General features: G+C 34.5%; 2 protein-coding genes across 10 annotated transcripts in view; both read left to right on the forward strand.

The window, feature by feature from the left end:
* Positions 1-11,744, forward strand: part of STAM (signal transducing adaptor molecule) — a 53,686-nt gene extending 41,942 nt beyond the window's left edge. The window contains exons 8-15 of the mRNA XM_006906989.3: positions 1-3; positions 2,835-2,839; positions 3,216-3,304; positions 5,059-5,146; positions 5,588-5,642; positions 6,336-6,489; positions 8,256-8,428; positions 10,435-11,744. The exon at positions 1-3 is cut by the window's left edge and continues 102 nt beyond it. Coding sequence (XP_006907051.1) covers positions 1-3; positions 2,835-2,839; positions 3,216-3,304; positions 5,059-5,146; positions 5,588-5,642; positions 6,336-6,489; positions 8,256-8,428; positions 10,435-10,672 — 805 coding nt within the window. The 3' untranslated portion in view covers positions 10,673-11,744. The remainder of the gene's footprint in view (positions 4-2,834; positions 2,840-3,215; positions 3,305-5,058; positions 5,147-5,587; positions 5,643-6,335; positions 6,490-8,255; positions 8,429-10,434) is intronic.
* A 686-nt stretch (positions 11,745-12,430) lies between these two features.
* Positions 12,431-26,595, forward strand: part of TMEM236 (transmembrane protein 236) — a 55,477-nt gene continuing 41,312 nt past the window's right edge. The window contains exons 1-7 of one of the 9 annotated variants that reach the window (XM_025043449.1): positions 12,431-12,770; positions 14,026-14,098; positions 14,382-14,478; positions 15,915-16,089; positions 16,550-16,688; positions 17,159-18,818; positions 19,288-19,379. In XM_025043449.1, coding sequence (XP_024899217.1) covers positions 19,291-19,379 — 89 coding nt within the window. In that variant the 5' untranslated portion in view covers positions 12,431-12,770; positions 14,026-14,098; positions 14,382-14,478; ... (2 more) ...; positions 17,159-18,818; positions 19,288-19,290. Of the gene's footprint in view, positions 12,771-14,025; positions 14,099-14,381; positions 14,479-15,914; positions 16,090-16,549; positions 16,689-17,158; positions 18,819-19,219; positions 19,380-26,595 lie in introns of all 9 variants that reach the window. The other 8 variants (XM_025043450.1, XM_015585664.2, XM_025043451.1 and 5 more) reach the window with 8 other exon arrangements.

Below are 26,595 nucleotides of genomic sequence, written 5' to 3' on the forward strand. Positions count from 1 at the left end.
TGAGTGAGTATTCTTAACGAAAGTTAACTAAGTTCAGCTTTCTAGAGAGCATACTCTCAAATGTTAGTGTCTCTGAAGTGTTTATCAGAAATGTAGCTTCCTGGTCAGTGGATTATTTACCAGAAATCATCTAAGAATTATCATCTGTCTACCATGATTATCTTTAGACAGACTGTAAACTTTCTTAAAAAGAAAGGGATATGTATACACACACACACACACACACACACACACACACACCCCTTTGTAAAAATGTGCATTAAGAAGTGTTAATGGAATTTATGCATTATATATTTTCATTATCAGTTGATAAAGTTTGACATATGCAGTTTAACCTCATGGAAAATTCTTTCTATTCAAAGGCTGAGCCCATTTCTCTAGGATTCTAGCCTCAAACTTGGAAGCTGTGGCCTCTAAGTTTGGCTTTCCTAGGTCCCATGGGCCATAACCAATCACATAAATATTTTCTGTTTGATTTTCCAATCTTTCCTGACTAGGAGAAATAAGCCAGAAAGTGGGGCCAAGAAGAAAAAGTGATATGACTGACAGGCATGAGTTGCAGAAGATGGAACTACTGGTAGCCTCTGAAAATGCTAGTATACAGTAGACTATTTTTCTTTATAATATTGTACTTCAATGAATTTTCATAATGATGAGTTTGAGTCATCAGGATTAAGTCATAACTTCCCTCTAAGGAAACAGAAATATGTTCTGGTCTAGAAAGATTTCTATTCGTGATTAATGTTTAGAATGTTAAGAGTTTTGTATAAAAGTGAGTAAGCTACAGTTACCTGGCAGAATATCTCAGCTCATCTTTCTATAATGCCATGTAGAAGTAATCAACTTTATAAACCGCAAGATGCTTAGGTCTTTTTTAGTTTACAAGAATTTTAAGAAAGGATCTGTCTTAGTCATCTTTTTATTTCCAACAGCATGTATTACTAAATCTTATCTAGAATATAGACTATGTATATAAATATTTATACAATAAGTGATTCAAAAATGTATATATAGATATATATGTTAACAATACAGAGATACTTTTCTTTGAACACTTCTCTTTCAAGAGAAGGCTTAACAACAAACCAGATATTCACTTTCATATAGACAGGTTCCTGATACCCATTCCTTTAATGGAGTTCTTTTTTGTAAGAAGTAAAAAAAAAAAACATGTTGTAGAATTTTGTTTAAATGGCAGTGCATACTGTGCCAACTTTTTGACTTGGGCCGATGGTGGTGGGGTTTGTTTGTTTTGGGGATTTTGTTTTGTTTTGTTTTGTTTTGTTTTGTTTGTGTGTGTTGAATTAGATGTTGGAAAGGGTAGAATTGTCTTGGATTTATTCTGTTTAAGATGAGATCCAGGATCTTATGTAGATCATGTAGCCAATTCATCTTTTTTCTCATCATATAGTATTGTGTAGCTTTAAAGTGAATCTTCTAGCTCATATGTTTCACTCTGGACCACCTAAAACAGGAACATCAGAGCTTACATAATGGAGTTAATAGTTCTCAAGCTTAGAAAACAAGTACTAGCATGATCCTCACAGCGTCATTCTTTATGAGGAAACAGGGCCACTTCACTTAATGTGTCAAGTAGAAATACCTGCCCTACTTAGCTTCATTTTGTTTTGGAGATGTGAAAGCACTTTATCTTTTAAATATATAAATATAATATTTTATCTATATCTATGAAGATATATACACACAATATACATACACCCATGTGTACATAGTAATAGTTCCTATGAGAAAAAGCACTGCAAACTTGTATACAGTTAGCTGTTAGGATGTGAAGTCTACCATATGTCTCTTACGGGTAGCAGCCAATACAGTGCTGTCCCAGCTTCTACTTGTTAATGGCTCAAGATATATAAAGTAAAAATATATATAGCAGATGTCTCTTTTTCTCCCATGAGAAAATGAAATCAGCTGAAACTTTTTTCTGTATGTAGAATTTTGCTTTATGGTGACTTGAATAGGATGAATGTATTTCTTGTGTTGGAAACTAAACTATTTCCATTTTATATGGACTTACCCAGCATAGAATATGTAAGTGATATGACTTCTTTTCTTACTGTAAAATCTCAGGCTAGATTCCAGTAGTTTGGGCTAGTAGAGCCAGATATATTGGCACCCAAATCCAGGCTTTGCCATTTGTTAGCCCTCACCTGTGCAAGAGTTTATAAATCTTTCTAAGCCACTGTTAACCTCATTTATGAAATGGATGTATCTGATAAGATTGGATTATAAATTCATTGGAGGAAATGTAATATGTATTACCTTAAGCACATTTAGTAGTTTAATAGATATTATTTCCCTTCCTCAATTCTGCCTCTTTCCCCACCCTCCCTTTCATCCTAATTCTTAATATTTTTATGAATACTGATTGATCACATTGATAAAAGGATGAACAATTCAGAAAAGAAGTTCATTTCTTTAAAGCTATATGTGCTTCTCAGTGTTATTTTGGAGAAGGTTAATTGCTCTGTTAATCATTTCCTCATATGTATTAGTAAATATTATGTTGACTGGATTTTTAAAGATTGCTTTGTCGAGTAAGAGAAATATGTGTTTCTGGACAATGGTTTGCAGGTCCCTTAGTAATCTTTTTTTTTTTTTCCCCCTCACCATTGCAAAGAATAATGTAACTCAAGAATACAGGCTGATTTATTGGGAAATTCTGATTCCTGCCAAGGCCACTTTTAAATTCTTTACTGACTTGGATGTCTTTCTCTTTTTAAAAACTCTGAGTGGAATGCTGGAGAACATACAGCTAACTTTCCAGTTTATTACATTGAAATAGCATGGTTTATCAAATGAGTTTTCTTTGAAAGGATGGGTAATTTAAAAAGAGAGTTTATTTTTAATTGCAGAGTTCATTTATGTCATTGTAAATCTTTGCTTTTTGTTCACCAATTTACTAAACTCTCTTGTGTAGTTGGTGATTAATCTGTTTCAGAAATACACCTCTTATTTTTAATTAAGTATTTTTTATGGAAAATGTAAAATCTTTAGAAGAGAAAATTAAGAAATCTTGACATAAAGTAATATTCTGTCATTATTGCCTAAATCTGCAACCTAATGATTCCTTAAATTGTTTGTCTCAGTTTGAAAGGAATATGAGAAAACCCAGATTCTCTCTTGGAACTTAAATTGCTTTCAAATAAAAATTTAAATTTATTGTAAGGAAAAGACTAATGTTACATGTTTTACAGTTAAAACGGAGAAGAAGACGGTACAATTTAGTGATGATGTTCAGGTAGAAACAATAGAGCCAGAGCCGGAACAAGCCTTTATTGATGAAGTAAGTGATTTCCTCTGTGAGAGGGGTTCATACTTGGAATTGAAATTGAAATGTTTTTCTTGTCTTCTTTGAAAAAATTGATTACTTGATTAATGCATGTATTTTGTTGTTATAAAAATTCAAACAATATAGACAAAGCAAAGATTATCCTTGAATCTTCCTCTCTAGTCCCATTCTTACCATGTCAGTACATATAGTTGTACCTCATTTTAAATTCTTGCTTAATATTTCTTAGAATGGCTACATCATTTTTAATTATTGTGTTGGACACTAAGGTTGTTTACAGTCTTTGTGGGTTTTTTTGCCGTTACAGACACTATTGTGAGATTTTGAGGGGATATATTTCAAAGAATAACTATTTTAAAATATCAGTATTTAATGCTCTGGGAATTATATTCTTTGTAACATTTTAAACTTATGATGAAAAATGAGATGTCATCTCCAAAATATTTGAATGGGATTTATAGATTTTTAGCCTTCTTTTAGAGAGCCAGAGCACAAAGTTATAGAGTATTCTTTTAGAGAAATAAGTGGTAGAATGTGCTGGGAGCCAAGGAATCAGCTGGGTCAGGTAGAGTTATGTTTGGCCTATTGCATTTCATAAGAAAGTGTATGTAGGGTCAGACTAGTGGTCTGTCTTGTTAATTGACTTTCATTTTACCATCCCCTCTTTTTCTTTCTTTTTTTTTTTTTTTGCTGTAGGCAAACTTTTCTGACTTGTGCTTTCTCTTTTAGACTACTTGAAACTTTGAATTTTTTACATTGAAAAAAAATATCCATTTCAAAATACAAATTTTTTGAGTTTAGAAGAGGTTTTTATATACTTCACTTTCATTCTCTAGTAAATTAATTCATCTCTCAAACTGGTCTTCTATACAGAATACACAGGGTTTTTTGGGTTTTTTTTTGGTTAAAATAACATCTGTGCTTAGAATTGGTAATCTACATTATTTACCTAATGTACCTATATTTAATAACATAACCATGTAAAAACCATGCATGGAGAAAAGTTTGTAATTATTACAGTAATCTTTGTTACATGAGCTCTATATTTTGATTTTTAAAAAACCTACATATAAATAGATATGTACTTACATAATGTATAGGTATATTTATGTAGCGATGGTTTCATTAGTCCCATTGGTTCTTACAACAAAAGATTCTGAAATAGATCTAAGTTATTGCTTTGAGATGTCTTCCAGCTTTTCCCACATAGAATAGAGAAACCACAAACTGAAACATTGATGGAAAGAAAATGTAGGCTAAGTCCTTAAGGCCCTACTTAGAACAAGAACAGCTGTGATATAGCTGAGCTATGCCTTACTAAAACAACCGCTACATTCACCATAGCGGAGAAGTAATACTGAGTTATTAGTCATAAGTAATGCCATCTTGAGAGAGAGGTTACACCTGTCAGCATGGCAGGGCTACAGCTGCTTCAAAACAGAGTGAATTCCACTGGCATGACATAAGAGATTGAAGAACTCACACATTGTAAGTCTAAATGTGGCTCTATTTCTTCTCATTTAAGAGATTCTCTCTCTGTTAGCAATTTCAAAAATAAGTAGAGCTTTTTCAAGGCTCTGATTTCACATAGTACTAAAGAGTACACAGGTACTAAATACATAAAAGCAAAATTAAAGTCTCCGTATCTGTGAATTACAAAAGTTCTCCATCCATTATCTTATTAACAATGTGAGAACATGTTCTTGAGTAGTGATTTGTTACTTTTTATTTAAATTGTTTTTTTGTAGGATAAAATGGACCAATTGCTACAGATGTTACAGAGTACAGATCCCAGTGATGATCAGCCAGATCTTCCAGAGTTACTTCATCTTGAAGGTAATCCTTGTTTTCGATTTACCTGCAAATAAAGATTAATTAGAGATTATATCTAGTGTTCTGTTAACAGAATAGCTTATATTTAAATAAAATTGAAAATGATATAAAAGTGCATTTCTCATTCTTCTGTGACCCAGTTTATATGCAGTTTAAACCTTTGGTAGAATTCAAATTCTTATACTTTTCTATCCAAATTAAATATTTTATTCAAAATATCCAAATATTTTATTCAACATTTTAGAATGTTGTAAAATAAAAATTGGATTTTAATGTTTTTGAGATCAAGAAAATCAATTTTGGATTCTGTGGGCTAAGGTTAATTAATATAATTTTTATTACTCCAAGTTAGATCTTGTATTTTTCAAATCATATGAATATCCATCAGAGATTTGTCATCTTCTGCTATATTTTCTTATATTTTTTCAAATCTTGTCGTCTTAGCAATGTGTCACCAGATGGGACCTCTCATTGATGAAAAGCTGGAAGATATCGATAGGTAAAAGAACATGTGCTGTCTCTGTATTGTGTACCTTCTTTCCCAGAGTTGTCTGTAAACTGCATACTGGACTAGAGCTGCCATTTTTTAATTTCGTTTATTGTTTTATTTTTTTTATTTGTTAATATTTTTTATTTTTTATTCTATTTTATTTTATTTTTAAATGTTTTATTCTACTTTATTTATTTTGTTTTTTACTTTTAAAATTTATTTTATTTTTATTTTTGTTTTTATTTACATTTGCCAGAGGAGCCAGTTCTCATTCATTTATTTTCTATTAGATGTAAAAATTCGAATTAGACTTCTCTCTCCCTTTTTTTTCAAGTGAGGATTTATTTGACTTTCACTATATTAGTCTTTTTTATACAATAAGAGTTAACTATTATAATCATATTTCCCACAAGTGGCATTACCAGAGCCTAAATGACCCATCTATTATTAACTAAGGCGACCTAGATTTTTCGAGATAAAGTCAAGTATGATAAGCTAGAGTTCTCCCAGCATAGTACGTAAGCCTTAAATAGTTATAGTTGCCTTGGAGCTAAAATGCAAGTTATTGTCTCTTAGAAGATTAAATTTTTAATGTCTACTTATGCCACTTTTTGCTATTTTTGCTATTTTGATGTCTTATTATTTAAAATATTGTATCATTTAAATAGCAGTTATGTTTCAAATTATTGTATGATATTTCAGAAAACATTCAGAACTCTCAGAACTTAATGTTAAAGTGATGGAGGCACTTTCACTGTACACCAAGTTAATGAATGAAGACCCAATGTATTCCATGTATGCAAAATTACAGAATCAGCAGTATTATATGCAGTCATCTGGTGTTTCTGCTGCTCAGGTGAGCTTTTAAAAACTCAAATATACAAGTATATCATTTTATATTCTCAGCTATTTGGAATAACTTTTTATAAAATGTGAAACTTTCTAAAAGTAATGTTTAGAATAAAAATAAAGTGTAAAATAATTTTTTACTTGACAAACTCAATTTATAATATACCAATTAAGCCAATGGGGTTTTTTTCCCGTAATCGTTTTTCTGTAGGAGTGTCATCAGAATCACTTATCAAGCTTTTTAAAAAATACAGATACTTTTTTTCCCCACCCCCAACCTACTGAATCAGAATCTTCAGAAGTGAGGCCCAAACACCTGTATATTTTAAAGCTTCATATGAATTCTGTGGTTAAAAACTGCAGCTTTTTGTCTGAGTAAAATTTCTAATTGTTAGTAAATTCTTCAGTGTGTGTGTAGTTTTCAGTTTTACAGTGAGCTGCTATAATCTGGATTTTCCCCCTTCCTTTACATGAGAGCACATGTGCAACATGGAGCCCTTTCCTAACGCTCGCCCCGAGCAACTATTTCAAGAGCCCCTTTCCCACACACTCACTCTAAGTGCGGGATGTAGGCAGTTATTGCCAGGGACTCCATTTTATCCGTGCAGAATTTGCACAAACTTTGTGCAGACTAATTTTTTTTTTTTTTTTAAGCATCGTCCATTTCCCCTGAAATAAGGGCCCAGAACTCTGGAAATGAGCATCCAGGCCTGAGTAATGTGGGGCTAGATGACACCTACTCACTTGAATCAAAAAAAAAAAAACACAAACGAAAACTTTTCATGTTCAGTTTGCGAAGTACAAAAAAAAAAAAAAAAAAAGCACTTATGAGGATTGTCATAGCTGTATTTATAATGAAGACATTTTAGATTCTGGTGCCAGCTGAGTCTCTTAGGGCTTAACAGAAGTGCTGAGATGATTGTTGTCTTGTCTCCTGATGATTGTGTTACCAAGTTAACAGCTGGTAAGAGTCTTACTGCATAGACAGTGGAGTTCTCTTCTCAAACATGTGACATGGAAGAATCTAATGAATAATAAAGAAAATTAGAACATTATGTATGTTTAAGGTTTTGGGGCATTTAAAACTTCAATCTCTTTAGATTAAAACAAGTACAGTTTTTAGATGCAGGGGTAGGAAAACAACGGCCTAGGGGCCAAATCCAGCTTCTCATCTGTTTTTTTAAATAAACTTCCTGGAAACCATCCATTCTCATTAGTTTATACATTGTTTCTGGCCACTTTCTGTATTGGTTGAGTTCAGTAGTTGTGACAAAGATCATATGGCCCACAATGCCTGAAATATTTATTACCTGGACCTCTATAAAAAAGTTCGCTTACCCCTGCTTTAGAAAGCTTGTTCTATGTTCAGTAAACTAATTTAGAAAATATAAATTGTATCTATAAACAAATACAATCTATTGATATAAAACAGTTCAAAGACACTTCCTAAACATCCTTTGGAATTCCTTTTAGGGAAGTTCTTAAAATATCAATGTGGAAAAAGATTATATTAGTATAAAGTTTTAAGATAAATTCCTTTACTACTTCTGTATAGAAACACAGGTTTAGCTGATGTTTTACCTAAGAAAAATCTTCAGAAGCCAACTTTACTGAAAAGTGGTTTTTTAAATGTCTATCAACAGAAGTAACTTAAAAAAAAAGATTTCAGAGATGTAATCCTTGTTCTTTTTGTAACTGAATGTCTCTACAAAGAAAGTTTGGCATGCCTGTTAAAATCTTAGAGAATGTAATTGTGTTGTTATGATGTTCTAGGTGTATCCAGGGCCTCCTCAAGCTGGTACCTACATGGTTGCAGGAACTGCCCAAATGAGCCATCTCCAGAGCTACAGTCTTCCCCCGGAGCAACTGTCTTCTCTCAGCCAAGGAGCTGTTCCACCATCTGCGAACCCAGCCCTTCCTAGTCAGACTCAGGCTTCTTACCCTAAGTAATTTTATCATTGACTGTTGTTTGGAATTAATGTTATTAAAACTCTTCAAGATCCCTTGATCATGTGTAGTCATAAGAACTGGATAAGAAAAATCCAGAGTAGACATCATCGGTGATACCAGATGGTTAGCCCTCTTTGTGGTGATGAGTGGATGCTGCAGAGAACCCCTGCAGTGTTGCAGTACTAGCTGGCAAGCCAGTCTTCTGTTGTGCTGACTCGTTGAACTGCTGTATTTTGGTTTTAACTCTGTCATAATTTGTTTTCGTTTTCATTCAAGTCTATGATGATATTTGTGAAGGACTTTAATGAAACTTAGATTTGATAATTATAATTTATGGTTTTCTATAAATTTTATATAAAGTTTAAATGTTTTTATCATTATTATTTCAGGATTTATGTTTTGGGCTGTTTCTTAAAAATATTTTCTTTTTGCCCTATATTGGAATTTAGTATATATCACTGCAGAGTAAACCATTTGAAAAGAGACAATGAAAGGAGCTATTTGCTCCTGTGGTTCATGGGCTAGTATCTGAATATAAAATGACAGGCTCATTGTTTTGGTCATTTACTTAAGTAATACCGTCTCTCACATCATAAAATGATTATATGTTATGTAATTTATAATTATATAAATGCCTTTTCTGCTAAGCCGAAGTCTTTCCCTTGAAACAAATAAAAGATGGACTTCAAGGGTTCACCAGTGTGTAATTTTGAAGTCATGAAATTCCAATTCACAATAGGAGCTTCTTGGTGGTACAGGCACAATTTCTAGAAACTTTGTTCAGTAGTGGAGTTACCCAGGAATGCTACTACACTGCCCTTACTGTTGTGTTCATCCTCAGAAGAGTCATCCTCTGGGGATGCATGGGGATTTGCAAACATTATTTTATGGTCATATCTAGTATCCTGAAGTGACTTAAGAAGGAGGGTAATGGTGTGTGTGTGGGGGCCTATTATAGTATCAAAGAACAGAGTACTCCCTGCTGGGTTATATAGCCCAGGCAAAAAAATTTTAGATGTAGCTTTTTTCCCCCAGAACTTCTTTCTTTTAAGTTGAAATTTGATGAAAATGAATACTCTTACATAGAAAATAAGCAAACAGGTAGGGAGCAGCTATTGTTAGAAGAATAGCACACTGCCTTAAAACCAGATATGGAGTAGAGGTAGGTATTGTCGAGAAATCAGCCTGTGTGCGTGAATTATGTAGGAACCCCTTAGATATTTTAGCGTTATCCAGAAATGCTACCTCTTCCTTCCTCAGCAAGTCCTCTGTTATTGTGTCACATGCTACCCTACCTACCTTGTTCCTGGAGATTACATGGGGCTCATTCTTAGTTCAGGGCCGTGAGGAATTTCCTTGTAAATGAGAGAATCCTTTGGTAGATGCGTTAAGCAAGCCGTGCTATAGAGCTGTAACACCTTGATGCTGTTCTCCCCTTCAGTTCTGCCACTTTATCTTGTGCTGCTTTTTACTCTGTTCACTCTGCTTCAGCCGTCATGGCCTCCTTTCTGTTCCTTGAACATGTCTGGCATTTCTTTTCTCAAAGGCTTCTGTGCTTGCCATTCATTCTCTTTGCGTGGTAAGCTTTTTCCCTGCTAGGTAATTGATATGACTCCCGCTCTCAATTTTTTCAGGTCTCTGCTTAAATGTTGCCTTATCTGAGACTTCTTCCCCTGCCACCCTAGATAAGCCAGGATCTCTTGTTTCAGGAACTGATGGTCTCCTACTCTGTTTTATTTTTCTGTGTACCAGTTATTACCACTTGACATGTTATAAATTTGTTTATTATCTTTTTTCTTTTACTAGAATATAAGCTCCATGATGAGAGAGACTTTTTTTTCCTTCTTTATAATATTCCCAGTGCTTAAAATAAGTATTTGGCACATTATAGGTATTTAATAAATATTTATTGACTGTTTAATGAATAGCTTTCCTTTTTCTCTCTAAATTGGTATGTAAGTCAATATCGATCTAATTGAGTGTTTTTTCTTTCCCTCCACAGCACGATGGTCAGTTCTGTTCAAGGAAATACATATCCCAACCAGGCTTCAGTATACAGCCCTCCTCCTGCTGCTGCTGCTGCTGCTGCTGCTGCTGATGCCACTATATACCAGAATGCAGGAACTAATATGTCCCATGTGCCCAACTATAATTTAACATCATCAACGCTGCCTCAGCCAGGAGGCAGCCAACCGCCACCTCAACCGCAGCAACCATATTCTCAGAAGGCTCTGCTATAGGATTTGGGATACCTCTTTGTGGCAAATATCTGCTAAATGCCGCTGACAATGTTATGAGATTCTTTGATATTTTAAAGTTTATCCTCAGCTTATAGGAATCTGTCTTGGTCAACAAGTTCAAATATTCAGGAAGGTAGAACTCTCTTCAATTTGCACTGACTTTTTAGAGGTTCTCCCCTCCCCCTCCCCCAGAGGAATGAAACTACTTACAACATTTAATTCTTTCATAATACGAAAGAATCGTCTCATAGAATTACCCGATCTGCAAAAAGTCAAACTAATGAAAACTGTTGTGGCAAACGTTATGTACATATATTGCTATGTAACTTCATTAGTGGTCATTCAGAATCACAGTGGTGATCATGTGAATATATTTAACACTGTTAAATTAATTTACATTGTTATTTTAATCATGAACAACTACCGTGTTTCATAATGTTTTGTGTAAATTTAAGATAATTACACTATCCTTTTAAACTGTAAGAACAAAGCTGTAGCATATTTACATGAGGAATTATGTTGTCGCTATTTCAGTTTCACATTAAACTGAACCTTCCTTCGACTACTTGTGAGCTAAACATATGTATATTATGTCCTTCTATAGCCTCTGCATACTACTAGCTGTCATCACACCAGCATACAGTAGCTAAATTTTTGGTGCAGTAACAGCAAACGATGTTCCCTTTTAAACTTTTACATTTTGGCATGATATTGCAGAATATTGTGGGTCCATGAGACAAAATTAAGTAGGATCACGTTCTTTGTATCTTATTTTTAAAGAAATAATGTTGATTTACTTTTTCCTAGTTGAAGATAGTAATTAGGTTTATAAGCTGTATACTGTGTTTATTGGTGGCAGTGACGCCAAAGATAGAGGCAATGGATAGAAATTTTTAAACTGGAAAGAAACCATGAATAACACTACATTTTCAGTCTCTTGTAGTTATTTAGGACATTAAAAAAAAATCGATTCATCTGTCTTATCCCACTACTAGTCTTTTATATATGTCTTTAACACATTGTATCCTTTAATTCTTCATTAAAATGGATATAAGTAGATGTTTCAAAGTAATCAATATTCCTGGCTTTGCTTAACAGTTTGTATATTTATTCTTATCTTTCAAACTCGATTATGGGGCTGCTCTCTCTCAGAGTTCTAATGGAATTATGTTGGCTTCCTATTCAGGAGCATTTTTGAATGAATGTTTTTCTTTTGATCCATATGAAATGTGTTTTACACTGACATTTTAATCCTAAATATTTATAATTTTCCTGGTTGTGCTATGCTATTATTTAACACTTATTTAAACAACTGAAAAATCGAGTTGGGTATCATATTAAAGGAATTGATTTAACAGGTTTCACACCATAAATGAACATTTAATTTGTATTTTCTGCCCGTTCTAATCAGATAACTTGTTTCTTTCTCTTTTGACAAATAATTCCATCTTTGACAAAGAATCTTAATGGTGACCAATTTTATAGGTTCAAATTTAAAGCACCATCTTCAGCATAAGTGTTTTACCCTGATGTTGTGTTTTTCGGACTTTTTGTTGCTCTTAGATAATAATTTTTAAATTTGAATTCAAACTTTACATTAAAAAATTTTAATATGTTTTTTTGATAGACTTTGTCAGATTGTAATCTTCATTCCACTTTGAATATTCTAGTTTAACTGATACACTTTTTCCCAAGTCATGTTGTATTTTTCTCTTTGTCTTTTGATAAATTCCTATTTACTAATAGCAAATGTATCATTTCCCCATTTTATTTTGAGATCTTTCATGCTATAAAATCAATTACATGTTCACTTTTTGCCCTGTAAAAGTCAAAGAATGGTAAAATGAAAACTACCCTTATTACAGTGCATATACATTTTTTTAACCTATTACTATATATGCTTATAAAAGTTTGTGATGAATACTTAAAACTGATATTATATCGGTGTGTGCTTTTCATTTGTTAGATGGAAAAATACCAGATGGAAAAAATGCCAATGAAAAGGAAGCACTGGATTTTCTGTCTTTCAGATGACGTGGCAAGGACAAGAATAGGAAAAGACCATTTAGGAGCACAGTGATTTTGTTCTGAGACCAGTGTATGTGTTATACTTTCAAAAATACTTTTCTTTAAACTGTAACTATCTTTTTTAAAAAAGGAATAGAATTATGTATAAAACGCACTAACTATAATGTGAATTTCTGTGAAGCAGGTTTTACTTCTCAGTTTATTTTATTAAAAAGTTTGTGTATCCATAAACCAGTGACATCTGAATGGAAAAATTCAGTTCAGTTACTGTCTGGCATAAATAGCCTGCAAACCCCATGGCCAGTTTGATGTGATAATGTATGTCAATGCCCTAAACGTACTAGGAGCAATATATGATATGTACTTACTGTGATTTTATAGTCTTTTCTAACTCCGTGGTCCTCCTTCACTGTTACCTGTCCCTCCTACTCAGCGAAAGACCTTATTACGTGCCTATAGATGCCCTTCTTTATGTTAGAAACTTCTGAAGCTTTGTTTCCACATCTCTTAATTTTTGTGTTTAAAATGTTTAATAGACCACTGGTATTCTTTTCTGATAGATACAGTTTTTATATATGACATGTATAATTCAAATTGAAAAACATCTTTAGTCCAAAGCTTCAAGTTTATATAAGACAAATTAGTACCCTCTATGATAAACTATGCAGCTATAAAACCTATATAAATTGTTTTCTAAAATGAAGTGCATTGGTATATTTGGTTAGGGTTTTATCTGTTTAATGCACGAAAATCAGTTTTCTTCTTATATATTTCCTTGGTTTACTTACCAATTGTACTAATAATTATAGCTTCCTGTTATCACTTTTTAATTATTTAAGAATATAGTTTAAAATTTTCACTCGTATCATTTTCTATTTTTGTTGTTGTTAATTAACTGCTTGTACCCCTTAGAATAAAATATATAGAAGAAACTTACCTAAATATTTTCTGAAAGGCCTTATGTTTAGTTATCTTTTATTTAGAATCATTGTTCGATTAAGTGTTCTTGTCAGGTGTTTATAGAGTATTTTCTATACTATTTATAATGACATGTGCCCCCTGGTTCTTAAGCAAACTGAGTTTTATGGGTTTTTTTTAGTATGATCTTCCTTTGAAGTTATAAAGCATAGTAGTTTTTTTGGAGTTTTCCTAGCTTTCCTTATGATGTTACAGAGCATTTTAAATACAATATTTAAAATCTTAGATTTCCTTGCTGAAGAAAATTTAACACTTTATTGGTGATAACTGGGCTTTGATGATTTACTGACCCTATTTTGTGCTAATACTTCCCACTGCCATCATTGTCTGTTTGCTGCTTCTTATAGACTCACAGAATTTCTGCTTAAGATTACATATTACATTATTAAGAGTCAGCAAGCCCCTGGACAAAAGCAAAAGGTACTGGTTTTAATGATCTTTTGGCGATCAGAGACTTTAGAAAAAAATATTTTATTTTTTAAAAAGTAAAATCCTAATTTTTTGATCTGATACCCTCATCACCAGCATAGTTTTGAGTATATAGCCCCAGAATATGTATGTACTTCGAAATCGTGCAAGTTCTACTGTATAAACATATATTTTACATTATAAAACACACCAAAAGTTAGAAATCTTAAGAGGGTGGGTGAAAAAATTATTAATAGAAAATTAATATTTTCTTCCTGTATCTTTGGTTTTTTAGTCTATGCCTAGGATGTGTGTACCCGATTTGGAGACCACTGTTTTAGAGGTTAAGATTAAACAGAGGGAGTGGGATATTACTAACTTGGCCCCTTGAAGTAAGTATCTGATATCATATGTGGCGCTTTTCCCAGCAACTTTTTATGTTGAGAATCTTCAGACCTACAGAAAGATTAAAAGAATAATACATTAAACACCCAAATATTCTTCATCTAGAGTCACTAATCATTAACATTTTGTCACATTTTTTATTTCTTTATGTATGTTTACATATATGTATATATATGTATGTGTGTAGGTATGTCTGTGTGTATTCATATATATCTTATTGTTTGAATAGACAAGTTATTGTAAACTACTAAATATTTCATCATGTATCTTGTTAAGGAAAGTACATTCTCCTAAGGGTAGGTACAGACATCTAAGAAAATTAACTAATTCTATAATATGTGTTACAGATGTCCCAGAAACTGTCTTTTATACATTAAAAAGAAAAAATCTAGGAACATATAACACCTTTTTTTTATGTCCCTTTATTCTCTGTTCATCTAAATTAATTTCCTTGTATTTTTTTTTTCCTTCATAATACTTGTCTCATAAAATGTCCCACATTCTGGATTTATCTCTTCTTTCTTCATGGTGTTACTTGATGCTCTATTCTCAAAATCTATTATTACTCAATCCTAAAAGAATTATAATCAGAACCATATGATTTATGGTTAAGAATGATGAATCTAAGTTTTTCAGGCTCATATCAGAAAACTATACACATAAATGAACATTGTTAACCTTAAAGTGTAGTTGCCCTGTGTAACAGACTATCCACTTAGGCCATTGATGCTACCATAGCTCAGTACGGTTTTGTGGTCTTCATTTTGAATTGCATTCAGAGTCATGGAAGAAAATTTGTGCTTTAAAAATATATATATAGCCTCCCTTTTCCCCCATTCAAACCAAAATCAGCTTTTCTCAACCTTAGTCATCTACCTGATTTACTCTGGATGGCTTTTAGGTGTTTTTAAAAATGTAATCAACAATTCTAGGACTTTGTTTTTGGATGCATACATTTGGGCATGTTTGTTTTAAAAGACTTCTCATTACCTTATAGTCATCTAGTAAGATATTGCAAGTACTAAAGAGGAAGGAAAGTCCTTTCTTTTTAAAAGTTCTAATTGTTACTTATTTTCCTCAAAGTTAGTTACAAAATTGGAATCAGGCCGAGTAAAATTTATAACCACAGTCAAGTTAGAAACACATTCAAGTTATAGTAATGTACACTCAGATTACTAAATAGCTGGTTTAGGGCCTTACGTTATTTCAGTTAGTTAATGGCTTTAAAAGAAATAGAATAAATATTTCTAATTCATTGTTTTTGTGGCAGGATATATGAAATTTCTTAAATGCAGGATCATTACTTTAAAAAGATGTGGTGTATTAACAGTTGAGAATGTTTTCAATTACGTGTAATATCTGTTATCCAGTTAAAATGCCAAGTATTATGACACATCCATATGTTAATGGTTGTTTTCCTCAGAACCAGAGTCAGAAAGAAAAACCTACGTACTGTTTTGGAATTTGTATTTCTTCTCTCAGAGAAAAGAACTTTTCAGTACAAGTATCTTTGATATTCTGTAATTTAACAATATAATGATAACATGTTCTAAAGGAGTTGCTAAAAATGACCGAAGAAGTTGCAATCAAGAATCCAGGTAAATTCACATCATATTTACCAAAGAGACTTCATTATAACAAGTTCATTTCTATAAATGGTAGCTGGCACATGATGAAAGAGTTTCATTAATTTGCATTGTATATTGTATCACTTTGTCACCACATGGGTTTCTTGTAATGGAAGTAGTGGTACTTTTGGTTGAAGAGTAAGAACTAAATTACATTGTAGAGGTTTTCTGGGGTTCTCTTCCTCAGTTCCTCTCCCTCTGTGTACCTTAAATATCCCTGCCATTCAGCATGAATAACTCAACTGATGCCACTGAAATTACCCTCTTACAGCTTCCGGGAGGAAAAAGAGTGGGAATGGGATTAAAGACCGTGGTGCTGAAATTTGGGAACGTGATTTGTAGCACAAGGTCATAACAATATACTTCCTGAAAGTAATCTGGGGATATTTTATTTCCATTAGTAAACTCGAGCCTTTTGTTTATGTTTGAGTGACCCCACCAGGAACATCTGCACTCCAGGTAGAAGTGCGTTCATCTGATAGTACTTTCACTTCCTTGGTGCCAATTTGGGAGAAAAAAATACAGCTCTGAAGCATATACTGTTTTGGTATATTCAGACTAAAGAGGAGGTAGGTAGCATCTGACTTTATGAAGTTTGATTCTTGATGTTCCTATAGGCAAAGTAGTAGCCTTGGTCTTACTGACCTGAAAATGATGATGGAGGCCAGCGTACTACAGCCATCCTTTAGCTGTTTTGTTTACTAGGAAAGCAGATTGTGTTAGATGTTAGAAAACTATGGAAACTAGCGGTTTCCGTCTTTGGTGCTGGCTAAGAGGCTTTTTCTAATATTCCAAGTAAGGTACAAAATCAGCATTGGCATTTTTTTTCCATTACAAATAGGTGGCCTAGAAAAATGCCATTATACATCGTTTAGTTTCATATTACTAATATAAACATTAGCTAGCTAAAAAAAGAATTTTTTTTCTAATCAACTTTTTCCTTTGTGTATCAGTTTTATGTATCCATTATTTTACATAGTTATATAAAAGTTTCCAGAATAAAATATCTTTGTTTTTAATTTTCTTGCTTGCACTTCAGAAAATTAGAGACTTCACTGGCACTGAAAAAAAATCCTAAATTCGTTATGTAAGGGAATCTTATAAAAGAAGGCTTCTATCAGGTATTGAGTGAAGTAGGTAAGTTTTTTTATAGAGAAGGAAAGACAAATTGTTGTCCAATTATTTTTCACTGGTTGTTAGATTCTCCCTTTGTAAGCAGGAATCGTCACTACCTTTTTAGAATCTTTTTTGCTGTCTCATAATCGTTCAAGAATAACTCTAGGAGTGAATACGGGTTGGATTTTATATAAAAAAAAGTACTTACGACATACTGATGACCAATTTTTGCTTCTACAGTTAAGGTTTTTTTTTATTCTATATAAAAGATTACTTAGATTCTGATTGGTCTTAGTAAAATGTATTAATATCAAAACATCAGGACAGTTTCATTTATGTGGTTGCCAAATATTATTTTACTCGAGAGAGGGGAGGTAGGCCAGTGGCTTCTCTTCCAGTTAAGTTAAATATGTATTTGAAATAGGAAGACTTCTGGTATCTGGAATGAAATTAGATTAGGCTGCAAGTTAAATTATTGCACTGTTGCTGGTTCCATCAAACTAAGGAGTATTGCTTCTTTTCGTGCCTTACATGTATTTGAAAGTGAGTAATTTCCTTCAGGTTTTTAGCATGATAGGAGCAAAATTCTGTTTTTATTTTAACTTCCATCCAGCATGTATATATATTTAACTATGCTGACTTTATGTTTGAAAGGCAGAAATACCCCCAAATTTTTATTCCTGAAGAGTATTTATTGGAATGTGGTTCCGTTTATGCTTTTAGTGAGGAACATTGAAATTGGATAAGTGTCCGGTTTATGTTAAATGTTTGTTTTATTATGTTATAAATTCAACATTCTCAAAAAATTAAGCAAAAGAGGATAGATTAATAGCTAAAGCAGGTGAATTTAGGTAGTACTTTTTAGCAGTTTTGTTAAAAGTAAACATTTTGAGATTAAAAACATTAAAGTGCTCTTTTCTATTTTTGACTGAGGTAACCATCACTAAATTAAAATTGAGTAACAAGACTTAAATAACTGTTTAATATCTTTGAAAATGTTATTTTTAAGTTCTTTTTATCTAGTAATTCATGGCTTATTAATCAAGTGCTGCTTATAACTCATTTTTTTCCTAGATATTTATTACAAGAGCTGTTTGAGAAATGTAAAATTCTATACAGAAGTCTTAAAATCAACTTAAGAGAAACCTGAATGTCGGTGATGGTTTCTAGCAGATAACTCTTGTATATTGGACTTGAATTATTATAATTTGGATGAAATGGAGCTCACAGTACAGTAAATTCTGCTGTATGCACATCTGTGTTCTAAATATCACTGTGCTGTGCATAATTGAGGAATAAAAAAGCCTTAAGGTTTATGGGGAAAACAGGGTTAGAGACACAACACCAAAACTTTAACCATTATACACTTCAGAATAAAAATAGGAACCTAATAAAAAGAGCACAGTTTTCCACATAGTTAAATGGTTAATAAATCTATAAATATTACAATAAATATGGCCTTAAAAAAGACCTGAAGGATGCCTGTGGAAGTGGATGTTGGCAGAGTTGTGCCTTGTGAGTTGCTGTGAAGGTGGAAGGAAGGACTGCTGAGATCAGAGGGCAGGTTGTGACACCAGATTTAGGTGAGTTTAATTCAGCCCCAGCAGTGAACTGAGGATCTTGTGGTGTGAGTGAGTGAGTGAGTGAGTGAGTGAGTGTGTGTGTGTGTGTGTTTCTGCATAGCTCAGTTCAGCTAGGTGCAGTTTTTGGCATTTCACCTAATGTTTCTTCTGCATGAAATCGTGCCTAAACACTGAAATTGCATTTTGCTCATATTGTCCCCCAATGTATCAATCTGCTGCAACAAGTTTTGTTTTCCATATAATCATTATATTAAAACTAATTATTTAGAGATGGAGAATGAGTGACTGGCTAGTCACCATTTTTTTTTTTTTTTAACTTTCAAAAAATACCTTTTATACTTTTACATGATTGGTAAGAATTAAGGACATCAAGGATATAAAATTTTCTTTCCCCTTACCAGATCTGAAAGTATCTCAATTGAACATGTGAGCACTGATTCAAAGAATTATGTGTTTTGTTTAAATCTAGTGTATGAGAAATGTTATGCCCTACAATCCTGCCCTCTCCCCACAAAAAGGGGAAAAAAAGAGGAAAGTTAAGGATAACCATTATTTCCTGAGGTAAGTGGGCATAGCCATTATGTCATTTTCATTGATTTTTGCTTATTAACTCTTGGTTTGTACTTCATTTGGTTGACTTTTGAGTGTATACCAGGTTTTCAGAGTTTACTACTTTCTAAAATTTTACATGTCATAGCACTAAATATGCTAAGTGTTTTAAGTACTTAAATACCTTTACAAATCAGAAAATATAAATGCAACTTATTTACTAGTTCATTTTGATATCAACAGATAAACTTACTAAGAAATGAACAGTAAAGAAATAATAATGGGTCCACTTTAGTGTCAGGTTGTAGTTGTTATACAGTATGAGGTCTTTGACTCAGGTCATTCATTCCTAATTTATGTGTTCCAAGCTTGTTTGTAACCTAGTACTGGGAAGCATTTCAGAAACAGCGTTGAACCTGGTGATTAGGACACCAGGCTGCTATCTAAACCCTGTTAAATCCAGGATGTAACCAAAGTGTAGCATTGTGTGGATAGTGTGTTGAATTTATATATCATGGGTGCTTTTAGATGAGGATACACTCAAGAGTCCAAACTTAGATTGCCAGGACTGTATCTCCTAGTTCCGATGGGTGTGTTCTGAGAGTTCTATCTGCTATTAAGCAGTGGGGCTTATCTTATTCGAACCCTCAGAATACCCATTCTAGGCCAGTTCGTTCTCTTCGTGGGTTTTTTGTTTTTTTTTTTTTTGAAACTTCCAGAGATGAATCTACCTGTCTTGATCCTCCATTTTCACAGCTTACAGCTTCAGATCACATTTTCTCTTTACCTCACCCATCAGAGGACTGAAAAAGTCTCAGCTCCTCCCTTTCTCATCCCAAGCAACTTTTTTGTGGTTTTCCAACTATAGTGGGAAGCACCAAGGCTGGACTGAAATAGATACAAGCCCCAGGCAAGCTAATTTGATGTCTATTCAACATGACAATCTTTAAATTTGTTGGCCTGCATTTCAGAGAGGCCACAACTTTGTATACTTACCCAGGCATCCGAGGCCCGGTACCCATCCTTAGAAGGTAGTTTAACCACCATCTGCCGTTAGCGCCTGGCCCTTGATGAGGAGGAGGAGAGGAGGAGGGGATGGTCTGTCTCCTCATCCCCAAGCACCTTACCAAACCATCTTTCCGTATAGTACCCTTTTTGTAGCTTTCAAAGTAAAGACAGTATTTTTATTTCCTTAGGATTCCTGCAGTTTCAGGGCATGTTAAATTTTAATTCAGCTCCAGGAAGCATCAAGGTAAACTAGTTTCCATGTTTGCCCTTTCTTGCTTTCATTCATACTTGGAGAAAATGACAGGTGTACAAAAGAATAAAATAAACAATGAGAAAAAAAATGCCTTTTTTCTTCTTGACATTTAAGAGTTGGGGGAAGAGTCTGGTGAAAAAGAGATGTTTCCCTCAGAATGTCCTTCCCTGTTTCCCTCAGAATGTCCTTCAGTCTACAGACAAAAGGCAAGCATGGGGTGGGATCTCAAAAGAAAGGCTGGGGAGGAGAGATTCATATAGCCTAAGAGAAGCCTTTTTTTCCTGGATATGGTCAGTTCTTAGGGAGTACAGTGATGTAGCACCTCCAGACTTTGGAAGTAAAGGAAATAAGATTAGTCCCTGCAATTCAAACTGAAAAAATACAGAACGAACCACAGTAGAAAAATAAGCACCTTAAATAAGTGGAGGTTAGAAACTGGCGGCTCAGTCAGATCCAGCCGACATGTTTTAGTTCACCTGCATGGAGTTAATTTTTTGGGGGGATGGGGGGGGAATGTTATATATGACTGGGTGATTTCCCATGAAAAATACAGATTTTTGGCTTTTGGGAGAAAATCAGATGATCTAACAATGTAAGCAAGGATATGGCGTGATGTGGCAGTAGACTCTAGAGCAGATTCCCCCGTGATCACTTCCTGATCATATTCATGCCTTTTTTTAATCTCTACTCTCTCAATGTGGGCAGCACTTGTAACTTGCTGGTAACCAATAGACTGTGGAAAAGTGATGGAAGTTGCTCCTGTGATTATGTTATGTAAGACGCCCTCTTGCTAGTAGACTGAGTTTAGACCCCTCCTGAGTTGAGTCTACAGGTGAGAACCCAGGTGTGTTCACCATCTCATGTGCAGCTTTGAAGAGGACCCAGCTAAGCCGTTCCCAGGCTCCTCGCTGTGAGATTGTATATGACTATTGTCTGAAGCTACTAAATGTGTAGTACTTTGTTACTTAGTAATGGAAAACATACAGCCTGGGAAAGGGGCGGGCAGTGTGGAAGTCTATCAAAAAGGGATCTCCTTTGAAGAGAATCTTGGCCAGTGTGTTTTAAGTATCCTTGCCAATATACAAACTGTTCTCCAGTTGGTAATGCATAAGGCTTTGGTTCAAATAAGTTTAACTGCCCTTGTTTTGGTTTTATGCTCATGGAACAACTTGTTGGTTATTATTTGCCACCTGTGCAAATTTACTTCAGGGAGTGGCAGTTCAGGTCCATCTGACTTTTGAAGATGAACTCTGATGGTTTGTGGAATTTGTTTAGCTAGCCGAGTACAGGCTCCTGGAACATGGTTGAAATTGGCCTCTTCCTTCTACCTGGGGTCCTGTTGGCTGTGGTTTTAATTAAATGCTATGTGAGACATTAAACAGACTGATCTTAGCCTCTGTCAGATGGATTAATCAGAGTGATTGATAGAATGATGTATTCATGAAAATTTGCCCCAAACCAAGGTGGTATAGAAGGGAAGGGTAGAAATTGTTGAGAGAGATTCTCCATAGCTCTTTTGTGTTTCTGCATTTCTAGCAAGCAGAGGCACTGACTGCTTTTTCTAGACTATCTTTTGAAGGATGTTTATATAGTGAACAGTCTTGGAAAATAGAGATGCCGTCTCCCTTCGGAGCAAAAGGCAGGCAGGCTTACCAATATAAAAGATTGGAGTTCCCTAAATTCAGGGTTCCTCTTGTTTTTGCGATTCACTGAATGTGCAGATATCACCTGACCTTATCTACCTGTGTTCAGGGAACTGGCATGAGAAAATGCTGATGTTATGGCTACTGTGAATGCTGTAAATAATGTAGTTCTTTGAGACCTAACCATCTTGTGTCTTCTGTCAGCATTCACGAATGGTGTAGGCTAACTTGCTGGCTTGCAAGTAAGGTAAAAATCTCAGAGCCTTCATAGGGCTGACAGTTGTTTTCGATGATAATAAAGTCAAGATGTTTCTTGGAGAATAGAAATTAATCCATTCATGATTAAACGTTTTCCAAAATGGTTAGTCCCCGGAAACAAAGATTTTTATTTGTTTGGTTAGATAAAATTGCTCCATTTCTTTCTAAAGCCTGCTGTATCAGTGAGTGAATCTTCTTAGGAGCGAGGTTATCTGGGGCAGTCGCATCTTCTGTACTAGCTCATTGCATTAATTCTCCTGGGCTTCATCTATAAAATGAGAGAATTATATCTCTTAAGATCCATTCAAGTTACAGTATCTCCTGGTGATATACAAAACAGCATCACTTTATTTATTTAACAAGTACTTTGCTCTTACTATGGGACACATACTACCCTAAGTACTTTCCAAATAACTCATTTAATCAGGGTGATGTTTTTTTTAGGTGAAGAAACGAAGGCAGAGATTTTAGTAATTTGCTCCAGGTCATTCAGCTAGAAAGTGGCATAGCTGGGTTTCAAACCTAGGTAAAGTTTGTACTCTCATCCACCATGCTGTGCCGCCCATAGCTTGTCATTGAAAAATTGGTTCACTCTCTACCGTGTGAGAACTCTGGAGGCCACATGGGAGAATGAGGCAGACCCCTACTCTCCAAAATCTTCATGCTAAGGGAGAATTTCGTACTTGCATGTGTGTGTCTATCCCCCACAGAAGGACGCCAAGGTAAACATTTGTATGTGAGAATACCTGGTTAGAATGTAAAAGTATGCATTTTCAGGTGAAGTAATTGGTTCTAGGTTTTTAACGAGCTTATTTACGATCGTTTGAAGAAACCTTGGCATTTTAATCTAGTGGTGGTGAACTAGAGGAGACTCCTTCAGGAAACTGGAGACATTGACCAGAGGCTTGTACCTATTTGACACCTGAGATCAATAAAATTACATATAGAAATTAAAATAGTTATACCGAATAATTTTCCTTAAAAGTTTTTAGTCAACCCAAATCTTCTTTATGCTAATAGAGCTTCTTGAGGATAATAAATGGAATCTTTTTTTATCTTATATCTATATTGTCCCTAGAACAATATTTTTTTCACTGTATTCACTTAATAAGTGTTGAGTGATCAATTCAGTGTATGCACGATGATGCTCCAGAGAGCTCTGTGTCTGTCAGGGCCCTGGCAGGAAGCAGAGTTAACACTCAGGAGGTTCAACTGAACAGGCTTTCATGAAGGAACTACTTACTGAAGACTAAGGAGACAGACAAGGGATGTTGAAGCATCCTCTGCTGTCACGACTGCTAGACCAAAGGGGCAACTGGAGTGACAGCAAGTGCGTGGAGCCCAGTGGGAGCTGACTTTATGGAGGAGGGACAGGCTGACAGAGCTGTGACTAGCACAGCAGGCTGGAAAGAGGGACAAAAGGATAAATATCTCTGTCTCCTGCTGCCCTCTGAACTCCTGCCAGTCCTGTTATTGGATGAACTAAATAATGGGGAATGTCTCTAAGGGTAGGGGGACAAATGGAAAATAGCCAACATGCTAGAACTGTATCTGGACCTGTCTTAGTTCGTTCAGGCTGCTATCACAGAACACCATAGACTGGTTGCCTTATAAACAACAAAGTTATTTCACAAAGCTCCGGAGGCTGGGAAGTCCAAGATCAAGGTGCTGGCAGATCCAGTGTCTGGTGAGAACCCACTTCCTGGTTTGTAGTTGGCCATCTTCTCGCTATAACCTCCCATGGCAGAAGGAAAGGGTTAGGCAACTCTTTGGAGTCTCTTTTACAGGGACACTGATCCCATTTCCAAGGGCTCTGCTCATATAACCTAATCACTTCTCAAAGGCCCTTCCACTTAATACCATCTCATTAGAGATTAGGATTTCAACATAAATTTTGAGGGGACACACACATTTGGATTGAAGCATGTATTGTCATTTAAAGCAATTTGATTCACCATTTGAAAAATATTAAACTTTTCCTCTATCAATTCTATTATCATGCATATTTTATGAAAAACCAATGTGTTCTAGGTAAGTGTTTTCCAGTTAATTGTTTAATATTAATGCTAAGAATTTACATAAAGTACTGAATTTAAATTATCAGTAGGTGGTGCTGCTGAGATTAAATCCTGAAAAATCTAAAATAGACTTTTGACGATTATATAGGATTTAGACAGGTTATTTGAGAAAGACAGAAGAGTCAATTTCTGATTCATTTTTTTTTTTTCATGACAGCCATAAAGCATGGTCTTTAAAATTTTGATTTACTTAATAAGTGAAATATTCTAAATTTGCCCAATAATCAAAGGAGCAGCAACTGATGTATCTCCATAGCATCTGAAGGAGGGGCATGTTATAGAACATTTTATTGACAATTTCCTGACATGCTGTACTGGGAAGGTAGCTATTGCCTTCTTGTTCTCATTTACTTTTAGAGATATAAGCAATAAGTCACGTGTATCAAGATTTTACAAATGATTCTATTTCCGGGAGAACTACATGCAAGGAACTTAACAGCTTTATCTTCTGGGAGCATGATCTCATGAGAAATATGAGCAATGATTTGGTGATTCCATGAGGTGCCATTTTCCTGTCATCCCTCAGGAAACTGGGAGTACTACAGGCTTCACCAACTGGAATAGGCTCATAAAAATGGAGTTTAAAAATGTCCAACTGGCATGGATTTTCATGACGGTAGTCTTCTATTCCCCAAATGACATCACAGGGATGCTTGGTAAAATACAGATCTCTGGGCCATTTGCCTGGAAATTCTGTTGGTTGATCTGGGGCAGGACTGGAAAGCTGTGGTTTAACAAGTGCCCTAAGTGATCCACGCAGTCACAGTAGTTTGGGAACACTGATACTATGCAACTTCCTTTTGATCTGTTTTCTTATACACTTGGCCCGAAGCTTCACAAAAATTCTGGGGTGACAGTCATCTTAGAAAAGCTGAAGAAAGCTATGGGCCCTCTCCCCAGAAAAATGCTTTTATCTGGAGTTTCACATGTAATTTCAGAGGTCCCTTAGAATCCTGTTTTATGAACCCCTATCAGTTTAAAACTCCCCAGGCTAGATTTCAAGGCTTCCCATAATCTTGGTCCATCCTGCTGACTGAGCCTTTGCCCCATTATTCCCATCATAGGAGCTATGAAAATGAACAGATTTTGCCAGTTATATTCCTGGACACATGGAAAAAGTAAAACCAAAGAACCCACATGGTTTCCTTAATGCCTATGTGAGTTCTTAAAAACAAGGAATATAATGAATTAAGGAAATGCTCTAGGCAGGATTTCTTGGTTTGCAGTCATTGGGATCTTCCAGGAAAAAAAAATTACAGTAGACTGTTGATTTGTCAAGGTATAGAATTGATTTCTTGTGTTCTCAAAGACAAGCCTCTTGTTTAGAGTGTAATTCTACGGCCATGTCATACTTTAGTAACAGTCATTCTGGTAGTACAGTGGTGAAGCATGGGAACCCATCGGATTTCTCCAGATTTTTTTTCTTTTCCTTTTCTTTCTTTCTTTTTCTTTTCTTTTCTTTTTTTTTTTCTTTCTTTTTTTTTTTTTTTTTTTTTTACCAAAACATCCTTCAGCATCAGGAGGCCTGGATTCTACCAGGAGTTACAGTAAAGTCACTCAAAGGTTTTTAATTATTGAGACTAACAGCTTTGTTAGTAGTCTGAATCAATTTAACAGCAGTCTGATACTAAGTTCAAATTATTATAATTACAGAGGAAGGTCATGTAGTTTCATTTAAATACCTTAGGGCAGATCCTAAATAGATGTTAAAAATAGAAATTATTTGGGCCATTACCTCTGTGGGGGTGATTTTTGTATACTTCTATATTATGATAATGTCTAGCTATTGGTTTGTCCAAGCTTAAGTAATAAAGGAAAAACAACATAACTCACTAAATGGCAAGATACAGTTTTTAAAAACATGCAGTTTTAAGATGTAAACACAATTCTTTATATGCACGGAGTTTTCATTTCTTTTAAATCCCATTGTCTCATTTTACAAATAGCATAAAGTTGAAAATGAAATTCGGCAGATGGGATTTACTGGT

Source organism: Pteropus alecto, unplaced genomic scaffold, assembly GCF_000325575.1.
Source record: "Pteropus alecto unplaced genomic scaffold, ASM32557v1 scaffold11, whole genome shotgun sequence".
Classification (NCBI taxonomy): Eukaryota; Metazoa; Chordata; class Mammalia; order Chiroptera; family Pteropodidae; genus Pteropus; species Pteropus alecto.